Here is an 18,082-nt window from a genome sequence, read left to right as displayed (position 1 = left end):
TGTGATTGCATCTGTTATAGAATAAATTAATAAATATGAATCACTAATTTATTTTAGAATTCAAATCAAGTTTAGTGTTCCTAAAATACACAAATGTTTGGAGCAGATTTGATAATATGCTTTATGGATAAAAAGTTAAAAGCTTAATGTTTATATACATCCCAAAACCACACCATGACCTCACATGAGATTCATTTCAAATTTGAAGCTTACCTTTGAGCAGAGATAGAGCAAAGATGGAGCTACACACCGCCACTGCAAGCGTTCACTGCACGTTGGACGCTTGCTGCCGTTGCATGTTGCTAATGGATGCTCGCCGTTGGATGCACGTTGCCACTACACACCAGAGGATGGAGGCTAGTGTATGGGTATAGGGAAGTGGAGGCTAGAAGCTAGACTGCAAATATGTGAGGAGAAAGGAACCGACTTAGACTTTTGGGCCCAAAAAAAAAACCTAAAAATTTAATTTTTTCTTAAAAAAATTTTCCTTCTCATACCACGAATGTACATGTGTATCCACTTTATGTACTCACATTTTTTTTGTGTGGATACATACTGAGTACATACTCATTGCGTACTCATACCCAAGTACTTAAAGGAAAGAAGTATACTCATGCTTTAGAGCTGCTAACTATGACGTCAAGTATACTCACTCTCAAAATTTTCAACTTCGTGGGATTTCATGGTGTTAAAAAAAAGTAAGATGTCATGGCTCAAAGTATAATGAGGCAGAATATTTAGCTGCTGTGAATCTAACCATTTGGCTGAGAAAAGTACTTTCACATTTACATATGGAGCAGAGTATACCAACACAGAATTTTACTAGCAATCAAGCTGCAATCTCAATTTCTAGCAGTCATATTTTTCATGGCAAGACTTAAACATTTTAAAGATCATGTTTGTTTTTCTTAAGGGAGGTGCGGAGAGAAGGTGAAGTCAAGCTATTGTTTTGCAAGACTGAAGATCAAAATGTAGAGATATCTTAACAAAGGGTCTTCCAAAATTCAATTTTAAAAAGTTTTAATTTTCTGTAATTTAGAACCTAGTCTTTAGGAGCTTTTAATTTTGTTTTCTATTAATTTAGAATACTGTTAGTAATGCTTAAAAATAAGGAATGTATTTGTTTTCAATTTTGACTCTGCACTTTTTATAAGAGCTAATGCATAATAGAAAAGACAATCATCTGCAGAACATATTTGTTCTCTTATTCTTTCAACATTTGATATCTCCATTAATATTTCTCTTTGCCGCCCAGGACATGCAAACTTTTTTTAATGTAAATTTTCAATGAAAATATTTGAACCCATGAAATTTAATGAACTTGGATTAATTGGCCTCGTGACCATATGATCACCTTATATTCTTTGAATAAAATGATCGTTGTTTTTGAATTCTTGATCACTGAGGAGGCATGGTTGTTTGGACACCACGAGCAGAAAGTAAATTACCCAATTGCCCTTGTTTTTTGGTCAAAATCTGACCTGTAAAATTAGTCAATCCTTATCCAATAGGGACACAGCGGAATACACCGCCAAACACAACCCAGTATTAGAACAAGACAGAGAATTAAAATCGGGTAAGTATTATTAATTATAAATAAGGAGACCAAACAAATCAAGTGGAGCATTGGTATACGGATAGCATCTCCCTGACAGCACAGCATTCACGTGCGAATCAAAGTCATCTGAAGTCTGCACCAACAGCATCTTGAACGGATTTGAAACCATCTCTTTCCAAGCATTCCGCTAATTCACCCTAAAACCAATGAGTGAAAACGTGTCACGTTGTGTAGTTAAATCTTATATTGAAAACATTGATCACAAAAAGAGAAGAATGGGTAATCCCCTCCACATAGACTTTAAATAATACCTTTTTTTATCCGCAAGTACACGTATAACAATACTGTAACCATATATGTGCTAAAATATTTCTGAATAAAATGTAGCAATTGGTCTAGTAGAAAGTACAATATGAAACAAGACAAACCTCACACATACACCATACTCAACATATAGAAACATTCCATTCTTATACTGTTCATTTTAGAGGCTTAATTTTGGTGAATAAGTAATTGTATTTGATTTTAGAGTCATCAATCAGCCAGTATTTAAGATGTGTACGGCTAATACCTTTATCTGAGGAATAAGTGCAGGTCCCCCATAAGCAAATGCAGTATAAAGCTGAACAAGAGTTGCTCCAGCTCGTATTTTCTTGTATGCCTCCTCCCCACTACATTGACATAAAGCTTTGGAGAATTAGTTGTATTATTATTTATCCTTTAAAATTATTCATAAGGAATACTAAAGAGAGCTACAGCAATGAAGGAGAATGATTGGGAAATGTAGCTTTTACCAGCTAATGCCCCCACAGCCAATCAAAGGAATCTTGCCCTGATAAATATGAAACTATCAAGTTGTCAAGCATGACTAACATGTATATAAACAAACCAAATTGAAGAAAGAACATCATACGACAAAACACTAGAGCACAGAAAATTAGAGCTCAACTAATGTAGATGGGCATTAGTAAGATAGCCAAATGAGGAAATAGTATGTGCATGTTTGGAATTGCTAATTTTTAGAGAAATGATCGCTAATTTTTCAAAAAATCTCTCTTATGAAGTTTAAAAATATAAGTGAGTATTTCTTTAAAATAAGTTAAACCAAATACACTGTATCCTAGCTGCATAAAAAAGAACTAAAACAAATCAGTGAGATGATAGATCCAGGAGTGTAGAGTAGAAAGAAGGGAAGGGAATAGGTGGGAAACTCACTAACTAATCAATTTTAGAGGTTATGACAGATGTAATTTTGTATTAATTAATGTTATAAATAGTCATATGATGGATTAGTTGGGCAGTTATGTTTTCTGTCATTGATATTTGAGTAGGCGTTGGAGAGTGGGATTCTCTCAAATAACCTCGTGGTAAACAATTGTAATTCTTTCACCTAATTCTAAATCACTATCACTCTGATACTGACTTGGGAATTAGGGTTCTCAATAAAATCAGAAGTTCTTTTCTTGTATTTTTTATCTAGTTCTATTGATGAAAATTAAAGTAGGTTCATTAAAGAAAAAGACTTGAAAGCATTGGAAGGACTTCAAAGACAAATAACAAGGATAAAAACAAAAAAGATAAAGAAAAACCTAGAGAAAATTATTATTGTCTTATTTGAAAGTAAACCCAATTTGGAGTTAAAAGAACTTAAGATGGTCAATTACATATACTTAAAAAACTTAGACTCAAATGAGTTCCATTAGGATTTAATTACTATGTTTAATTTAATTATTTTAATGTTAGTCATAACTTGCTTTGAGCTTTTATTTAGGATAAAATATTGTTATTTTCTTTAATTATTTGGATTTGGGCTTGTTGGTACAAGAAGTTTGTTAGGATTGTGTTTGTGTTGGTTTATGAGGAGCTTTCATGGGTTAACAAGCTTTATAGGCGCTTTATGAGATTTTTAGTATCATTGCGGCACCCTTAAACGAAGTTATCAAGAAAAATGTGAGTTTTAAATGGTAAAAGAAACAAGTCTTTAATACTTTGAAGAATAAATTTATGTATGCACCCATACTTGCACTTTCTAATTTTGTTAAATCTTTTGAATTGGAGTATAATGCATCTAATGTTGGAATAGAGGCTATTTTGATGCAAGAAGGACATCCTATTGCTTACTTTAGTGAAAAACTTAATGGGGCATGTTTGAAGTATCTTACTTATGATAAAGAATTCTATGCTTTGATTAGGACACTCAAACATGACAACATTACCTTTTACCTAAAGAGTTTGTGATCCATAATGACCATGAATGAATCATTGAAGTATCTTAAGGGTCCAGGGAAATTAAATAAAAGGCATGCTAAGTGGGTAGAGTTCTTAGCACAGTTTCCTTATGTTATTAAGCATAAGTAAGGTAAAATGAATGTAGTGGCTGATGCATTATCTAGACGTTATGTTTTGCCTTCTATATTTGATACAAAATTGCTTGAATTTGAACATGTAAAAGAACTTTATGGGCGTGATAACTTTGCTGAATTATATGCGTTTTGTAAAAAAAAAAACTCATTGTTTAAGAAGAATAAATTGTGTGCCTAAATGCTCAATTTGTGACTTGCTTGTAAAGGAAGCTCGTGAAGGTGGTTTGATGGGATATTTTGGTATACCTAAAACCTTAATAATCTTGCAAGAACACTTTTTTTGTCCTAGAACGAAACATTGTGTTTATAAATTCTATGAAAGGTATGTTGCGTGCAAGACGGCTAAATCGAAGATAAATTCCCATGGTTTATCTACTCCATTACCTGTTCCAAATTGATGTTTGTATGAATTTCATTGTAAGTTTGTTAAGGACAAAGAATGGTGATGAAGAGTCAAATTTGAGGACAAATTCTCTTGAAGGAGGGATTGATGAAAATCAAAGATGGACCATTGAAGAAAAAAGCTTGAAAGCATTGAAAAGACTTCAAGGACTAATGACAAAGGTAAAGACAAAGAAGATAAAAGAAAACCTAGAAAAGATAGTTGTTGTCATATTTAAAAGTAAACCCAATTTAGTGTTAAAAGAACCTAAAATAGTCAATTACATATACTTAAAAGAACTTAGATTCCAATGTGTCTCATGAGAATTTAATTATTATGTTTAATTTAGTTATTTTAATGTTCATTATGACTTGCTTTGAGCTTTCATTTAGAATAAAATCTTATTTTAATTTAGTTATTTGGATTTGGGCTTGTTAGCACAAGAAGCCGTTAGGGTTGTATTTGTGTTGATTTATGAGTGTTAGACATACATATGCTCTTGTAGACACACTTTTAATTAGTTTTGAATACAATTTGAGATTAAACACTATTGTGAGAGTATGTGACTCTAAATTTTCAATGAGCCAATTTTTCTTAATCTTAACAAGAGGGTAAGACTCTTGTGGCGATTGTTCTTTTAACTTATCAATCTTGCAATTATGGTATCATTTTTCATCTCTATTCTATTTTCGCTTTATTATTTTCTTCTTATTTCAATTCTTATTCTTATCTTAATAATTCTATTTTTTTTGTTGTCTACAATTCAATTCAAGATCATTTAATTTGGCAATACAGATCGTGTTTGTCATCATCTATCAACTTGTATCATAGCGCCGATCTTGGTACCGTGGTGCCGGTCAAAATCTATGGTGAATAGAGGGATGGAATCAAGGATTGAGATCTTGGAGCAAACACTTCAAGGCAAATAGTGAGAGAGCATCAAGAGAACATCCAACATGAGTGCTTCCAAAAGCTCGAAGATATAATCAGGAATATCACATGTGCTACCTACAAGTATTGTCACAAGGATAGAAACAAAATTGTGCACAAAATGCTGATGACGAGGGTTTGAGTGCAGGGTTAGAGAGCAAATGACTACAACAAAGCCACAATTCTCGACGGCAAAAACTCGATATACCCATTTTTGCAGGGGAGGAGGCATATCGGTGGACAAATAGATTGGAGAGACATTTCCATTTCAAAGAGAGGGATATGGGTGGACAAATAAATCGGAGAGATATTTCCGTTTCAAAGAGGTGACAAAGGAGGAATGGATCCAACCGGTGATGATAGCATTGGAAGAAAAGGCCCTAAACTAGTTTCAGTGGGGGAATCTTGTAATCCAAATTCGACTTGGGAATCTTTCAAAATGACAATGGTAAGGGGGTTCCAACTTACTAGGATGAAAAACCAGATTGAATTGATGCAAATGGGTACCATAGAGGATTACATAGAATAGTTTGAGTAATATGTGGGATTGTTGAAGGGAATTGAGCAAGATTATTTGGTGGGGATATTCTTAATATAAAATTTCCATTCTTGCATGGAGACTAAGAAAAGGAAGTATATATAGATATTCCCCTAGGATTTGCCACTATTGATGGTGGAAACAAAGTGTACAAATTGAAGAAAGCTCTATATGGGCTTAAACAATCTCCCCGTGCTTGGTTTGAGAGATTTTCTCAAGCTATGGTGTCCTTAGGATACAGCAAGGTGATCATATTCTTTTCATAAACACTCACAAGATGGTGAACTAAAACTTGCTAATTTATGTGGATGATATGATCATTGCAAGAGAGATGAGATTGAAAAATAGAACTTGAAAGGAGAAACTAGCTGCTCAATTTGAGATGAAAGATATAGGAAGACTGAAGTACTTGGGAACTGAGGTTACTTACTCAAAATAGAGAATTTTTATCTCTCAAAACAAATATGTTCTAGATTTTCTCAGAAATTGGAAAATTGGAAAATTGGAATGTAAGGCTACTATAGTCTAGAGTACCTATAAAACAAAACCATTGAACAAGAGAATAGGAGAGTCCTACTTTAGACAAAGCCCAATACCAAAAGACGAGTAGGAAAGCTAATCTATCTATCTTATACTAGACCTAACATTACATATGCTGTTAGCATTGTCTATCAATTCATGCATGATGCACATGAAAGACATTTACAAGCAGTGAACAAAATTTTCCAATATCTGAAAGAAGTCTTGCAAAGGACATTCTCTTTAAAAGGGGAGAATCTTTCTCCTTGGAGATATATATAGATGTTGACTATACAGGTTTCATTGTAGACAGAAGATCCACTTCAGGATATTAAATATCTCTAGGAAAAAATCTAGTGACATGAAGGAACAAGAACCAAAGTGTTGTAGCCAAATTAAGTGCTGAAGCTGAATTCCAAGCTATAGCTCAAGGTGTGTGTGAACATCTATGGATGAAGATCATTCTTGATGACCTTAAATTAAAAGTTCAGTGGTTCTATAAAACTGTCGTGTGATAACAAGCCTGCAACGTAGCTCATAATCTTGTCCAACATAATATGACAAAACAAATAGAGTTTGATTGATATTTCATTAAAGAGAAATTGGATAATGGTCTCAACTACCACTTGTGTCCCTTCCAAAAATCAACTAACGATATATTCACTAAGGGATTGGCAGCTGAGCCTAAGCAATTCCAAGATCTTTCATGCAATCTGGGAATGATAAATATTCATTCACCATATTGAGGTGAAGTGTTGAGAATGTCTCCTAATTATTATGATTTATAGTACTTATTTATTTTTATTATCTTTGTAATTATTTGTCATTATCTCTATGATTATTAGAAGATAATCTAGGATATTCTCTCATGTAAATATTAGGATCAGAATCCTATATATACATGTAAATTACAATGTATAATGACAATAAAATTCAGAATTTCAAGTGCTTTCCTTAACATGGCCTAGCAACAGGCTTCCTCAAATTCTTCAAAGGCAGCTAATCAGATTAATCCAACAAGCTTCACTAATTAGTCTTTCTATTTTTCTTCTTTTTTATCACTTTGTTTTTGTTAAGATGTCCCACGTTGATTAAGATTAGGAATAGAGCCAGAATACTTTTTATAAGGGCTACTCCTCCTATGAGCTAGCTTTTGAGAGTAAGTTAAGCTCAAATTTCTCAACATGGTATTAGAGACTATTCAATTTGAACATTAGGCTACCCACAGATGTCCAGTCCTGTTGGATCCACCCATGCAGATGTACAGTTCTGTAAATTTCACGCACCATATGTCCAAGCCTGGGCGTAGGGGGATATGTTAAGATGTCCCATATTGGTTAGGAATAGAGCTCTAGAGTATTCTTTCCTCCTATGAGCTAGCTTTTGGGAGTGAGTTAGGTATGATAGCTTTTAGTTTGTATTGAACTTTTGAGACTTATGCTATTATGTTATTATGAGATCTTGTTATGAGGCATAGATATTATTTGATGATTTACTATCAATTAGATTCTTAATTTTGACGCGTATTTAGTTTTCGGTTTTATATCACATTTTGCACCTTTATTTTATATATATATTTTTGTAGATATATTATATTATTTTATTATGGCTGTCATGGCACCCGCCATAATTTTATGGTGGTATTTTGGCTTTCCACCATGACTTGTCATTTGCTATTGATAACAATTGATAACATTGGCATGAACTAAACGAAATTTTATCTCATTAGTGTTTAAAACAAACTTACAATATAAACCAACATCCATACCTTTGTCAAGATATACATCTCCTTCAGGATATTGGTAGAGAGATCAAAGAGAGGCTTCCCACTCAGGCCGCCAGTTTCTGCAGCCACTGGATTCCTACTGACAGAATCTGGTCTTGAAATGGTTGTATTTGATATTATCTACAAACAAAAATAAATTAAGGTAAAACGAAATGGATATTATACAATGTTCTTCTATGGTTTCTGTATCATAAATGAGTTGTATACTAGAACAGGCAGGATAGAATAATAAATTTGACAGCAAGTTTTCATCACAAGTGAAAGTGTAAAACAATGTATATTATTTCCCTTCTGTCATCTCTATATGCTTATCATACAAATTTGAGAGCCAAGGAGGTATAGGGATCTTATAATCCATTTAGGCATCTTCTACACTGTCTCCTAACAAGGCTGGTCAATCAATAAAGTAAAGTAAAGCAACAGAAATAGACAGCATATCCACATATGAATATAAATAAAATTACAGCAGAGAGAATGTGAGGTACCAGTCCATCCAAGTGAAGAGCCAAGGCAACCTATCATCAGAATATAAATTGTTATACAGAATATGACATGATAGAAATTGGAACAAGTCCATTAACAAGCATATACTTACCGCTGCAATATCTTCAAGGTCATCTTTTGACAAATCTGGAGCAATTTTTACAAGCAATGGAGGGGGACCCTCCTCACCCCATTGCATTTCATCACGAGCAACTTGAACCTTCAGGAAAGCATATTTTGCTAAAGTCAATCTCTCAATTATGCCAGATATGCACCCAGAGAAAGCTTCAGATAGTAGTTTCTACCTTACTCACAAGATCCTTCAATTGATTTCTTCCTTGAAGTGTGCGCAGGCCAGGGGTATTGGGTGATGAAACATTAATCACCTGGAAAGGGATAAAAGAAGTCTAATCAAATATAGTATTTTAACCAAAAGCAAAGACTCCAAATTATCCAAAGTGCATCAAGTTTGCAGGCCACATATTTATCTTTCTTTTTATGTGGGTCATGTGCTGTACTGTTCTAGCCTAGAATCAATTGGTCATTTGATTTTGCCATCAAGTCCGCTACTTATGTCACTTTATGTGGGCCGGTCTCTCCCTAAGTACAAAAGTAATTATATTTGAATTTTCACCTTGATACTAGATACATTTAAATTTACTAGATGGATTGATGATGGATTTTTATTTTTAATATGTTGGGTTTTAATGTGTTTGAATGTTTTAAATTTATTTGATCGGATATATTAATTTTTTGAATGCTTTATGTTGAAAATATAGGCTTAACTTAACTATACACTAAATAGATTTTTAAACAAAAAAGAAATAATGAGTTGTTATGCAGGCCATCCCACATTGGCTCGGGTCTGGACTACTATTTTAGAGGTCTGACTAATTGGGTACTTTTTTGGCTTAACCCAATAAGAGCCCACACTATCATATCAGGTTGGGTAGCCCTTACCATCAATTCCTTAATTATCTTCTTTTTTTCCTCTTCTTTCCCCATTATTTAGAAGAAAATTCCGCTTTTCTTTTCTGTTGTTAGAAATTCAGCATAACCAAAACCTTTCTTCTTTAAAATAACAAGTTAAAATTTCATGACATACATTTCAAGCCCAGGGAACAGAGAAGGTTACTTAATCATTGACTGAACCTATCTTATCTTATCTAACCTCAAGACATCCCTACCATGTAAGACATGAATCAACTGTACACAAAAATGTCAGGGAAGGATTAAAAAATTTAGTTTTCTCTTTTTCATTTCTATTTTTGAGTAAAAATATGTAGAAAAAGATTACCAAGTAATCAGCATACTGGGACAATGAATGAACTCCTTGAACATAGTCTGCTGCAGCATCTTCACTTGTCTTGTTCTTTCCAAGATTGACACCAAGAATGCCAGGGCCAGATTTTCCCCCATTTTTCACTTCATCATTGGAAGTTGTGCTTGAAGTTTCATCTAATTTCCTCTTACCATGCTGAGCACCCAGCCTCCTTGCTACAGCAACAATTCCCTCACCATTAAAGCCACATCTATTTATAACAGCGCTGCACAGTGCACATTAACTTGATCAGTCTTGAAGAAAAGACAGCATAAACAACCTAAAAACAGTACATGTAATCAAAATTAACAATTTTCATATCTCAAAGTCACTTCCTCCAGTGTTGAAGGTGATATAAATGCCAGAGATTAATGAAAATAAATAGGATGATATGGTAAATAGGGAAACAATGTGATTCGTGTGATTTTATATAATTGTAAATCATGTATTTATTATGACTTATTATAAATAGATAGCTCTGCCATATATTCAAAACACATGAATTCATCCTATGCCTTCTTATTTCTTTCCTTAACATAGCATCTAGACCCTGATGAGGGCAACCTTAATTCGTGCTTTCTTGGTGGACCTATGCCCATTGAGATAAAAATTTTCAGAAACCATTTTGTTCCCAATTTTTTGTTTGTTTCCAGTGCATTCTCTCTTTGATTGATACTGTTCATGGCCTTTTTTCTCTCTCTTCCACACTACCCATAACTGCTCCTGACCCCTCCAAGGCTGAACCAGCCATTTTTACTAACCACGTCACTGCTCCTTTCTCTATTGAGCAATTGGATGGTAAAAATTATGCTGCTTGGGCTTTTAATATTTGTTTTTGGCCTGTAGGATGCACCACAAAGGCTAAAACTATTGCTGAAGCTGATCGCCCTTGTTAGAAGATTGATGCCAACTTTGTTGCACCTGTTTTTCCATGCCCATGAGAAATGTAAGCTATATGGGCATAGACTAAGTCCCTATATGCCAATAACATTCAATGACTATATGTGGTTTGTCATGAGTCTCATAAATTTATGATTGGTATTAGTGCTTGTTCTCTTGATGATTGCATAGCTACCTACTTTGCTTGGGTCTTTGGTCTCTTTCTTGATTTCAACAAGCTCTTACTTCTTGTGGACAAAATTGGCAAGGAGCTTGAGCAACACCAATAATTCTTTATGTTACTGGCCCTATATGGTTTGCCTGTGACTTATTCTAATGTTCGTGATCAAATCTTGGAGTGCCCCATTGTTTTTGTTAAGATGTCCCACATTGGTTAAGAATAGAGTCAGAATATTTCTTATAAGGGCTAGGGCAGTCCTCTTCCTATGAGCTAACTTTTGAGAGTGAGTTAGGCCCAAGTTTCTTAACATGGTATCAAAGCCTATTCAATTTGAAAGTTAAGCTACTCACAGATGTCCAATCTTGTTGAGTCCACCCATGCAGATGTCCACTCCTGCAAATTTCACGCATCAAATGTTCAGTTCTAGGCGTGAGGGAGGTGTGTTAAGATGTCCCAAATTGGTTAGGAATAAAGCTAGAATACTTTTTATAAGGGCTAGGGCAGTCCTCCTTTTATGAACTAGCTTTTGGGAGTAAGTTAAGCCCAAGTTTCTTAACAGTTCTTGCTCTGATGGTTAAGACATCTGTTGAGGTGGCTCGTCCTCTTGTGGACTTCTCTTCTATGGTGTTTCATTAGGGTGACTATAGGGTGACTATACTCGTTCTAGCAAATCAGGAAAATCATGCATTCAGTGTGATCATTGTCATATAAGTCTAGTCACACCATTTATTGCTGTTATACTCTCCATGGTCACCCTCCTTCCATAGCTCATGTTGTTCATTTTAATCCATAGGTCCTTTCTGATTCTTCAGTCTATTGCCTGCTCCTTAGATACTGACTATTTTTTATGATGACTTCTGAAGTAGTGTGAAGTCTGTCAAACTTCTAGTTCTATTGTATTGGTTGTGCAAACCAGTAATTCCTTTGCTGGCATCTCCTATTCTCTTTCTCTTGATCTTTGGGTTCTTGATTATGAAGCTACCGATCACATTAGTGGTAATAAATCAATTTTTTTAAGATTTTCTTCCTCCCAATCACTATGACTAATGATTATCAAACACAGCCTCAAGTTATTGACACTGTATCCATTCTTCTTTTTTTGTTATTGATAATGTCTTTTTTTATGTCCTTAGATCCCCTTTTAATCCACTATATCCATTGTCTCTTACTTGTATTATTGATTGTTATTTTATTCACCAATGATTGTGTTACTCTCTGCTCATGTTAGAAATAAGTCAAGTTTCGCCAGAAATGAAGAAGACGACCGGAACTTGGTCAGAAATGGTGACTTGCACCAGAAAGTGACGCCAATGATGGAGGACAAAGCAAGAGAACGAGGGATGGAGGTACGGTTTCATCTTGACTTGTGAAGACAAAGAAGCACAGAGCATCGTGATATAAAACGGGACGGAATTCCAAAATTTGCCCTCTTAAAAAGCATTCCAACTTTTACATAAGGAAGGGCAAATGTGTCCTTTTGCCACTGTTTGACATAACAGCCGCGATGGCCACAATTTTTCCCTTTCACGGCCGCGAATCATGGCGCAAAAGCTGCTACACTAAACCATGACACAATGGCCCCAAAATTGCGGCAGGGAGCCGCGCGATTGCACCCACTATTGACTACTATGCCTCAAACCTAGTTTTTAATGAGAGGACCAAGCACATTGAGAAAGACTGTCACTTCATTAAGAAAAAGATTTTATTTGAAGATATTATTACTCAATTCGTCAATATAATGATCAACTAATATATATCTTCACTAAATCTTGGAGGGAGCCTCATATCAGTTATATATGTATCAACCCTGGTGCATAAGATTTATATGCTCCAGCTATGTAATTAGTGTGATTTTAGATACTTGTAAATCATGTATTCCTTATGACTTATCATTATAAACAGATAGCACCACTATGTATTCTACGTTTTCTTGTTTCTCTCCTCAACAATAACAAATGATGACAAGATAAAATTGATACAAAAATTATTAAAGTATTAATTAGTAAGAGAAGAGAAAAAGAAACAAAATAGAAACTCCTACCCTTCCTCTCGCAACCTAAAGATGCGGGGCTTTGGATTGCCATCTTGGGGAAGAGGTGTAACAGAACCAACCTCTACAAAGCCAAAGCCCAAACCGAGTAACCCATCTACAGCCTCAGCATTTTTATCAAATCCGGCAGCAAGACCCAGTGGATTGGAGAACTTTCTTCCCCAAACTTCTAGCCCTAAGCTCGATGGATCAAGCCTCTTCTCCCTTGGAACCCAACCACGAGCTGCAGCCGAGACACCTAGTCTATGGGCAACCTCTGGATCTAAGAGAGCAAAAAAAGGATTGACAAGTTTTGTTGCTGAGAATAACCATCCACTGCAAAGAGCATAACATCAAATTAGGACCATTCATTTGTGAGGTGTGCAATTTCATAAAATTGATAAAAAAATATGCAAGAGAGTATCTCCATGTGGTACCGCAAACAGGGTTGATTCCATATTTACCAAGTGAATAAAGAAAGGAAACAATCTTAGCTAAACTACAAGAATACTAATAAGGAAAAACATACTCATAAAATCGGTATCTATCACAATTCATAATAGCTCCAAAAATTAGTGTCAAATTATCAATCACAGATAACTTAATTAGGGCCTGATTGTTTAATCAGAATCTCCTGTAACTTAATTTAGCTTGTCGTGTAGTGATTCATGGAATGGTATCAACGCCTCCATGAACAAGTAGTCTAGAGTTCAATCTTTGTTGTAGTGTGTATGTGTATATATATATATAAGGTATAATTCAAAAGGAAAAATATAATAGATAAAAAAAAATGGTTTTGTTAACATCAGCTCACAAGGCTGATTTTATGCATACAAAAGTAGAAAGTTTTTACTAAAAAATAAAGTATTTATTGTACTTTTATATTTTTTATGTAATAAATACTTAATTTTATAATAAAAAAACTGTAACACTTTTGGATGGTTGAAAATTAGTCCTAAAGGCTAATTAATGTTAATATTTTCCATTAAAAAATTCTAACTTAAAAAGAAAATTACCAGAAAGTAGCTTCATCCACAGTACTCACATAAGCTCCACCAGCTATAACAAGGCCTATGGTAGCTCCAGTCAACAATCTTCCCTACAAATCAAATTGATAATCAAGGCAAGTCCCTCTGGATAAGAAAAAATGACATCAACTAATAAACAAACATCACATTATTAAAAGATACCACGAAGTTATTAATTCAACAGGTCAGAGAAAAAATCAACATGATTAGCCAAAATCAAATCGCTTAGACCATGTTTGACGTAAAACATAATGATTAGAATACTAGTCTAGATTTAATCACAATACTGTATATTTAGCAACAATAGTAAAGTCAATCTAGAACTAACTGAGAGTAAGCAACACAAAATTTCTGCAACAAGTCACTAGGATCAATGTTGCAAAGTATCAGCATGGAAACAAAGAAAGAGACTACTGAAGAGAACGCAAGAGGAGAAAATGCGTACCTTCTTGGAAGAGTGAGGAACTTTAGGAGGTGAAGAAAAAGAAGAAAAGTGCGTGAAGCGATGAAGTGGAGTTGAGCGCAGTGACAAAACGTGTCTGAGGAACTTTCTAGAAGACCGTGTGGCCATCACTCTCTGGCTCTATAAGCAGAACAGAAACTGAATGCGATTGATTCTAAATGGGTTGTGTTGGCGTAATAAAGCGGCACCACTTGCTTTGCTTCCCCTTGTTGTCCGGTTGAATGAAACAAAGCAAAGCCTTCTCTTTTTCTCGTAACAACATTGGGCCCCTCAAGCAATCCAACATGCTATTACTATTTGTCTTTGTCAAACTTTGCCCTTCGTAACTTCAAATCTAAAGTGGACTCTGCCTTCTTCAATGCAAGAGCCTCCCTAGTTTTGAAAGTAACTCAAAACTCTTTTGAGAAACACATTTATTTTATTTTTTAAAGATATTCTCTGCAATTTAAACTGAAACAACTTTTTGCCAGTTGATCTTTGTTTTTGCTTTATAATTATTATTTTTTATAAAAATATTTGTCATTTTCACTTATTTTTTCTTTTATATTATTCTTTAAAAAATTCAATTATTTATACTTTCACATTAATAATTTCAAAATTTTTTATATCATTTCAAAAACCTCAATTACTTACATTTTTAATATTTTTTATTTTTATCATAAATTTAGTTTTACTTTCTCAAATCTCAGTTGTACCAATTTTTAAAATATTAACGTACACTATTTTCGTACCACCAAAAAGTACATTATCTTCAAAACTATTTTTTTTTCTTTATTTTCCTTCAAATAATGAGACCTGTCATTTTTTTTCTTTTTATCTTCAACCTGAATTATGTATGTATACATCTCTTATATATATATTTTTTTTTTCAATTCTTATACTTTAAATTTTACCTAAATCTGATGAAGTAATAATTAATATGACATACTTGCTAGTGAGTGTTGAAAATTGAAACAAACCGTTTTCAAACTGCTAAAACAATATAAAAAAAATTAAAAATGGATTAAACTAAAAATTACATTTTATCGTGCGTTTTGATTAAATTTGTTGTTCTCCTTCTTAAAACTAAACCTAAAAATATTTATAATTTTTATTATATATTTTTTAAATTTTTTTACTCAATTTTATCATCATTGTATAAATATATAGTGCATCATTTCTATTTTCCTTAAATTCTCATTTTTCTTAATTAAAGATTTTTTATTTCTCTATCAATAATTTATAACTTTTTATAATTTTATATTTTTAGTCATTATTTATTTTCTCTATTTTTTTATTTGTTTTAATAAACTCATTTTAATTTTTAAGTAGTAAAAATAAATAAAAAGTCATATAATAATAAATAAAATTTTAAAAATAAAATAATTTAATAATAAACAAAAACTGAAAAATTGATCCAAAATAAACTAATGTTTTGTAATTTAATTTGGTTTGGTTTTCAAATTACATTAAAATTGTTATTTAGATGAGTAAAAACAAAAGAGAAAGAAATGAAAACAAAGATATCTTCTTTTATTGACGAGTTAAAAAAAAGAGTGAAAAGAATTAAGTAGATTGTATAAAATATATTTTTATAAATTATAATAATTAAAAATAAAATTATTCATATAATTATTTTTCTTAATAGTTGTTTTAAAGTTCTATATTAGTTTAAAGATTGTTTATATTATAATAAAAAAAGAAAAAAAAGTCCACACTCCCCTTCGAAGATCGCAAAACTATTGAGAGAAAAGTTTGTTGCGCGCCTCAGTGTAACACTTTCTTTGTGTGTCGTGATCGAAAGCGCTGTAGGAAAATAATTATTTTTCTTCTTAAAATCATATTGCTTTAGTTTTCTCTTTTATTCTTTGCATATTCGTGGCATCCAAATACAGCATAAATGTCTCGTATAAGATTCACTCACGTACATGAAAGCTGATTTGTGTTGTTAAAATGAAGAATGGCATGGACAATATGCAATGAACATTCCAAGCCTATCTATCTCAAGCTTCCTCTAACTAAGTATCCAACACAACTCAAATAGATGATAAGACAAAAGAAATTACTCTTTGCAGATAGTCATATAAAATGTGTTGAATCCTTTGAGATAATACACATTTTTGGGGTCCTTTTTCCTTCCATCTTTGATCCCCACAATTTTCTCACAGTTAATGTATAGATGATAGAACTAGATCATGTGGGTCTATTTCATCAAATTGAAATCTGAAACATCTTGTTTCATAAAAAATTTCATTTCTATAGTTGAAACTCACTTTGAATGCAAGCCAAAATGCTTGAGAAGTGACAATGGTCCATACTTTCAAATTCATAGTTCTAAGCAATTTATGTTTATTAGATTGAAGTACCTGAATTGCTTAAAGTTTTATTCTATTTTCCGTTAAAGAATGACACGTTCTTCTTAATCTTTCTTATTTAAATTTTATTTTTAAATTTTAACTAATTATATATTTATAGCTTTAATATTTCCTCTTTTAATATATATTTTTATATACTACCCATATTAGTAATTTTTAATTTTATTTTGTGTAAATTACAAGTATCTTTTTGTAAAGACAACTTTGTTTGAGCCTAATAGGACTACTATGAGACAAAGCTCGTTCTCTAAATATTTAACACAATTGTATTTATTGAAATTTAAACTCAAGACTACGTTCTAAGTTAGAACAACACTTCTACTAGTTGATTAACATTTAATAGTTGATAATTTTTAATTTAAACCTTAATGAAAAGTTTTGTTTCCCCTCTTTGTTTCATTAGACAGTGCCTTCCAATTCTTTACGTGGTTGCAAAACTTCCTTTACATTCTCATCTCAAATTTAGTTTCCTTTATGTATGAATTTTCATTTATTTATTTATTTGAGATTTTAGAAAAACTCTTATTATTTATTTATTTTTCTATTTGACATAGATAACTTTAGATGAAATTTTTAGAGTTAAGAATAGTGCTTTAAGAAGAAGGGGTATTACTTATGCAGAAAAAAAATTGAAATCCAAACTTACGCTCACAACTTAGGATATAAGATAAATTAATTCATGACATGTTTTATTTGTAAGAAAGATATATTTTAAAATTTTGAGTATAAATGTAGATCCAAATAATTTTCTAAAGTTTTGATGAATGTTGATAATGTCAATATTCGTTGGTTATTAGCTCTCATGTGATTTTGGAATAATTTTAAAAAATAATTTAGCGATTCTCTGCTATTATAAGTGAATAATGCTGTTATAAGTGAATAATGATCATAGTGATATATTTTTAAATTATACTTTCTATTATTTATCATGTGCTATTGTCTATAAATTATTTGTTTAGAAAAACAAGTCTTAAAAATTATTATTTTTTATCATATGAAAGCTTATAGTGAAATAGATTTTTTTAAATTATATAAATTTATTTATAAAGTCTAAAGGAAAAAATATTTTAATTTTATTTTATAGTATTTAATTATGAGAAATTAATATTTTTATTGTTGAAAATAAATTTAATTTGTGTATAAGAATGATTTTATACAACATAAATATTTTTTTGGAGAAATTATATTATAATCCCATAATCATTAGCAAATATAATGGTCTAGCTAGATGCACCTATCAATGCAACAGAGAACTATCAATGAGGTAA

At 32.4% G+C, this 18,082-nt stretch overlaps 1 protein-coding gene across 1 annotated transcript; it reads right to left on the bottom strand.

The window, feature by feature from the left end:
* Positions 1-1,452: 1,452 nt before the first annotated feature.
* Positions 1,453-14,689, bottom strand: LOC113869690 (dihydroorotate dehydrogenase (quinone), mitochondrial-like). The gene is made up of 11 exons (XM_027506140.1): positions 14,443-14,689; positions 13,986-14,068; positions 12,982-13,305; positions 9,857-10,106; positions 8,865-8,945; positions 8,672-8,779; positions 8,562-8,591; positions 8,059-8,196; positions 2,353-2,390; positions 2,130-2,229; positions 1,453-1,755 (listed from the first exon to the last, which is right to left on the bottom strand). The coding sequence occupies exons 1-11, from the start codon at positions 14,566-14,568 to the stop codon at positions 1,681-1,683; spliced, it is 1,353 nt and encodes a 450-aa protein (XP_027361941.1). The 5' UTR covers positions 14,569-14,689; the 3' UTR covers positions 1,453-1,680.
* Positions 14,690-18,082: the final 3,393 nt, after the last annotated feature.

Source organism: Abrus precatorius, unplaced genomic scaffold, assembly GCF_003935025.1.
Source record: "Abrus precatorius isolate BTA unplaced genomic scaffold, Abrus_2018 Scaffold6, whole genome shotgun sequence".
Classification (NCBI taxonomy): domain Eukaryota; kingdom Viridiplantae; phylum Streptophyta; class Magnoliopsida; order Fabales; family Fabaceae; genus Abrus; species Abrus precatorius.
This window is presented reverse-complemented; position numbering and strand designations above follow the sequence as displayed.